The 6,000-nt window shown below is 46.7% G+C and overlaps 1 protein-coding gene across 1 annotated transcript in view; it reads left to right on the forward strand.

Annotated features, from left to right (window-relative positions):
* Positions 1-6,000, forward strand: part of EPS8 (EGFR pathway substrate 8, signaling adaptor) — a 139,326-nt gene that overhangs the window by 98,975 nt on the left and 34,351 nt on the right. The window contains 1 exon segment of the mRNA XM_081879423.1: positions 1,026-1,175. Coding sequence (XP_081735549.1) covers positions 1,026-1,175 — 150 coding nt within the window.

Below are 6,000 nucleotides of genomic sequence, written 5' to 3' on the forward strand. Positions count from 1 at the left end.
AAGAAGAGCTAAATTCTGCTTTGTATTGTTTATTCTGGGTTCTTTAATTTTTTTGAGGGGGCGGGATTTTAGGCCACAGGGTTTTGCACATGTACCAGGGAAGAAGCTTTGTTGAACATTGATTTCTGTGTAAAAATGCATACAGTTGCTTTGCTGTGGTTTTTCTTGCCATGGAGAAGGGCAATTTGCTAATCTGAGCAGTGAAGTCCCAATCTCTGAAAATCTTATCCCACCACTCGGTTGGCTCCTAAGATTTCAACAACCACAGTTCGTTGCCCAAAGCAGGAACAATCTCACAGGTGATCCAAGTCACTACTGGTTGCTTCTCTTAGGCAACAACCACACCAGACATTTAAAGCACTATGATGCTGCTTTAGTAGGAGTAGGAGTAGAAGTAGTAATTGTTGTTGTTGTTGTTGTTGTTGTATGCTTCCCATCTAACTGGGTTGCCCCAGGCACTTTGGGTGGCTTCCAGCAAAATATAAAAACACAACAAATCATCAAACATTAAAAGCTTCCTTATACAGGACTGCCTTCAGATGTCTTCTATAAGTCATATAGTTAGACAGTCATGGCTTCCCCCAAAGTATTCTGAGAGCTGCATGTTAAGAGTGCAGAGAGTTGTTCAGAAATCCTAATTTCTCTCAAGAGCTACAATCCCTATAAAGGTTTGACAATCATTCCTTCTTGACAGGGAAGCCCGGAATCTGTAGCCCTGTGAGGAGAACAGGGATCTCCTAACAACTCTCCTCACCATTAGCAAACTACCGTTTCCGGAGTTCTTCGGGGGAAGCCATGATGTGGTATCATAATGTTTTAAAAGTTTGCTGTGAATGCAGCCTTCCTTTCCTATCATGACTTATTTCACAACATGTGACACACATCATTTGTGATGGACTAAGAAATAGTCCTTTTGTTTCAGGTATTGTGGGCTGCATATTGTGGGTTGCAAGTCACTGGACTTTGAAAACGCTCTAGGTTCCTGTCCAAGTTGAGTGGTTCAATTGGTATGTTTCTTTCCTTAGTTGAGAAATCTAGACAGTACCACGAGCACGAAGAAACGTCTGAAATGATGGCAGCCAAGATCGACAGAGATGTTGTAAGTGAAAGAAGTGTGTGTGTGTGTGTGTGTGTGTGTGTGTGTTTGTGTGTTCCCACCATGTTGTTCAAATCTGGTGAGATGTTGGATGTTAGCTGCTTTGTGAGGTGGGAAGGCGGTTAATGGGTACAAGGCCTCTTTGCTTCTAGATTCCCCAAGAGCCTCTTCATTATGCTACATTTCCAAAGGATCCAACCCACTTTGAGTTCCTGCCTCAAATCTTAGTTGTAAATGGAGTTGAATAGCCACCTGCTTTCTCCTTTTCATTTTTACCATCCCTGGTAAAAATTTCTACCTCAACCATTTTCTCAAAAGAGCCCAGGGCAGCACACAACAAAAACAGCAAAACAATATTTATTTGTTTGACACTAAACAGTTATTTTAAATACTTATAAATGTATTGTATTCATATATTTTATAAAATCAATCTAATATAAATTTAATATTTGTGAATAAATTTTAATAAATAAAATATGTATGAATGTATCCATTTTTAAACAATTTGAAACATCTGGAAACATTTCAGCAGTCACACACAGATGGTAATTTCAAGATTGCCACAAATAGCATCTTCTGGCCATCAAAGGCCTGCGTATTTTTAAAAATTCATCCTCCGCAGGGAGGGCGTTCCATGAATGTATGCCGCTGCCAAGAAGGCCCTGTCATGGGTGTCGGCACCCACCAAGTGACCCCCAGTGGCAGCTGTAAAGCTAACCTTTCTTCCCTTCCTTGCTCAGAACGAGCCCTTTGAAGGCTCTCAGCCTTTCGAGTGATGTCGTTGTCCTTCTGAGGGAGATGGCACACCTGCATGGCCAAGTCAACCAGTGCAGAGATCTTTCTATGCTTCTTCTCTGTGCCACCTTTAGGCCTGCAGTCATTCCCCATCCCTTTTCATTCCAACAGAGCCCTGGCCAGCAGCAGGAGATCCATGTGATCTTGAGGATCAAAACACCCAGACAGCATTTCGTTTCTGTTTCGTTTCTGTTAGATAGCCATATTTTCAACAGTAGGCACACAAAGTGTGAGGAGAAAGCTCCTATCCATAGCCCTGAAGTGGGTGTGCACCACAGAGTCCTGATGGGCTGTTGCTTCCTGCCACAAGCCCAGCGTGTGTTTGAGGATACCAGTCTGCCTTTCACACTTTAATTTTTGCATGTTTACTAGAGCAGTGTTTCCCAACCGGTGTTCCGCGGCACACTAGTGTGCCGCCGGATGTTGCCTAGTGTGCCGTGGGAGGGAGGCGGGCGAGTCGGGCTAATCCTCCGACGAGCTCCACCTCCAGACCCATTGCTCAAATCCTTTAACCCAGGAGGGCGGGGAGAAAGGGTGGGAAAAAAGAAGGGGAAGAGAAAATATTTTTTTAAAAAAAGGAAAGAGAGGGAAAAAAGCGAGGGATGGAGGAAGGGGAATAAACAGAAGGGGAGGACAATGAAGAGGGGCGGGGCTTGGCAGGCAGCAGATAACTGGGGAGGGGGCGCGGCTGGCGGCGGCTCAAGGCAGGAAGGGAGGAGCTGCCTCGCGGAGAGTCTTGGGCTGCAGAGATTTCCCGTTCAGGAGCGCGGGAGGCCACGCCGTGGATGGGAATCTCCTCCTCCTCTTCCTCCTCCTCCTCCAGGAGAGAGGGTGGTCCGCCCCACCGAGTCGGGCGTGCTCAAGCGTGGGAGCCTATAGTTAGAGCTCAGCTCCTTTTCTTGCCTTCCCCGCCCCCCCCATGGAGCACATTTTCCTCGCCCCCCCAACCCCCGCATGTAGAATAGAAGCCCTCCAGCCTCCACGGTGCACAAACTCTCCCCTCTGCAACGAAGCGCTTTGTTGCATATCTTTGGTGAGGTTTTTAGGCAGTCTTGGTGCACCTTAAATCAGCGCTAATTGCGCCTGGACGCAGTATTTACTTCCGAGTAGGCCCCCTTCCCCCCTCCCCCAGTAGCACCTGACGTTGCTATTCGTATCATCAGGTTTGTTTGTTGATAATTTAATTGTTTTAAAAGCATCATGCTAAAGAGCTCTCTCCCACCCCCAGACCCTTGGGCAAAACAGAAACACACACATACACAAACACAGAGATTGAGCCCTGCAGGTTTTATGAAATGAATGGATTCTGAATGCCTGTTTCAGTGGCTTGTCCGCCTTAGGCTGCTGGGCCAGACACCTGTTACACGGTGTAGTCCGTAAGCTGTGAGCGCTGCTACCTGCCGCCGAGACCACGTAACGACAGTCTTGAAAGACCTACATTGGCTCCCAGTACCTTTCCGAGCACAATTCAAAGTGTTGGTGCTGACCTTTAAAGCCCTAAGCGGTTTCGGTCCAGTATACCTGAAGTAGCGTCTCCGCCACCATCGTTCAGCCCAGACACTGAGATCCAGTGCCAAGGGCCTTCTGGCAATTCCCTCACTGTGAAAAGTGAGGTTACAGGGAACCAGGCAGAGGGCCTTCTCAGTAGTGGCGCCCGCCCTGTGGAATGCCCTCCCATCAGACATCAAAGAGATAACCATTACCTTCTATGCTGTTACTATTTTTTTATTTTTTTTTACATAAGTAAAAAGTGACCTTTCCCCATCTGGCATGGTGGTGTGCCTCGAGATTTTTTTCATGAAACAAGTGTGCCTTTGCCCAAAAAAGGTTGGGAAACACTGTACTAGAGCATCTTGCTGCCTAAAGGGTGAAGGAGCAGTACCTTGGAGCTGGTTGCCTAGCAACCGCGAGGCATTTGTCTTTCACTCTCTCAGATCTAGAAAATGACTGGATTGGACTTTCAGCAGAGGCCAGGAAGAGTGTGACAAAGGGCATGAAGAGAATTTTCCAGAGCTACCGGGTAGCAACCTTGGGTTCCCCAGCTGTTGTTGGACTACAGCCACCATCTTCCCTAGCCCAATTGTCAGGGCTGATGTGAGTTGTGGTTCAAGGACACCTGGGGCCCCAGCATTGACGAAGGCTGCCTGGGAACTAACATCAGGGCCTGCTTTCCAGCTCTGGATGCCACAAGTCCATGAACCACCCTGAGATTTTTCAGATGACAAACAGTATACAAACCAAATAAATAAACTTTTAAGAAGTTTGGAGCACCTGCTCTTGGGCTCTCCTGTGCTGCACAGGACTGCTCTGTGTTGTGCACACGGTTTGTGCAGAGCAAACGTAAGAAAAGCTTTGCTGGATCAGGCCCATCCCGTCCTCACAGTGGTCAGCCAAAAGTCTGTGAGAAGCACTCTGCTCACTTGGGTTCACCAGCAGCTGGTATTCAGAGGCATACTGACTGTCTTGATCTGTAGGCCCAAGGGAGGGCCTGCGAGGGTGGTTTGATGCAGGGATGCCAAAGGAAGACGCTAAAAATATCAGAATGACCAGTTCTAGTGCTTTATTAAAGAAAGGTGTGATCTCACAGCCTTCAGAGTCCCGCTGCCTTTACAGACTCAGGGTCAAAGCAACAAGCAGTCATCACGACTTGTTCACATCAGGGAAAGCATTTAGGCAATAACAACAATTTATTATTTATATTACAGATAGGTAGCCGTGTTGGTCTGCCATGGTCAAAAAAAAAATAAAAAAAAATCCTTCCAGTAGCACCTTAAAGACCAACTGAGTTAGTTCTAGGTATGAGCTTTCTGAAGAAGTGTGCATGCACACGAAAGCTCATACCTAGAACTAACTCAGTTGGTCTTTAAGGTGCTACTGGAAGGATTTTTTTTATTTTATTATTTATATGCCACTCATCTGACTGGGTTGCCCCCAGCCACCCTGGGCGGCTTCCAACAAATTAAAACACAGTAAGACATCAAACATTAAAAACTTGCCTATACAGGGCTGCCTTCAGAAAGCCAGATAGTTGTTTATTTCCTTGGCATTCTGCCTGGTTCCCTGTAATAGGGTTGCCATATTTCAAAAAGTGGAAATCCAGACACAAAAGTTGTTGAGTGTAGTTGCCATACGCCCGGACATTTTTACTGATTTCAGGAAATTCTGCTTGGGTGGATCCCAGATATGTCCGGGAAATTCTGAACGTACGGCAGCCCTACCTGTAACCTCATTTCTTGCAGCGAGGGAGCCACCAGAAGGCCCTCAGTCTTAGTGTCCGGGCTGAAAATTTTGTAGTTATACAAAGGCAAGCTACCTCATCTGGCTTCATTAACCCAATTAACTCATCCCTAGCTTGGAAGCCCCTTCCCAACTCTCTTCCATCTCCTAGATAAGGAGGTAGCTGACAGGCAGTCAGTGTGAAAAGTAGCTAAGTGTCTCAACTAGCTAAGTGTCGCAAGCCCACAGATAAACATAGCATCAGAGCAAGCCAATTGGCATACAGTCATACCTCTTGTTACGTTTGGTTCAGGTCATGTTCTTTCAGGATACGTCCCGCGGTGACCTGGAAGTAACAGAATGGGTTACTTCCGGGTTTTGCCACTCGCGCATGCACAGGCGCTCAAAATGACGTCATGCGCAGAAGCGGCGAATTGCGATGTGCAGATGCAGGGTGCATTCTGATCATGTTGCGAACGGGGCTCCAGAATGGATCCTGTTTGCAACCAGAGGTACCACTGTATATTAAAGCAAGTATATTAAGATATGTGGGCTGATTCTTGCCGCGACTAACAATTGATCCCGGAGTTATATTGACGGGTCAAGATGCCATTTACAGGCCTTGTGGAACATCACCACCATTTGTTTCTGGCAGTGGAGGTGGAATATGACCATCGTGGCTTCCTTGAATTTGTCTTACCCTCTTTTAAAGCCATCCAAGTTGGCGGCCGTCTCATGAACTGAGACTGTACCTCGGGATGTGTGCCAGTTTTGCAACTGCCCGTTACAAAGCAAGACTGGTAGTTGTGGAAAAGCTAGTTTGCTGTCAGTGCAGAGTCAAGGTCTGCAGAGAACCACAGGATTTTCCAGAATACAGCCCAGATACTCTCTTT

This window comes from Podarcis erhardii (genome assembly GCF_964252035.2).
Source record: "Podarcis erhardii genome assembly, chromosome: 10".
Lineage (NCBI taxonomy): Eukaryota > Metazoa > Chordata > Lepidosauria > Squamata > Lacertidae > Podarcis > Podarcis erhardii.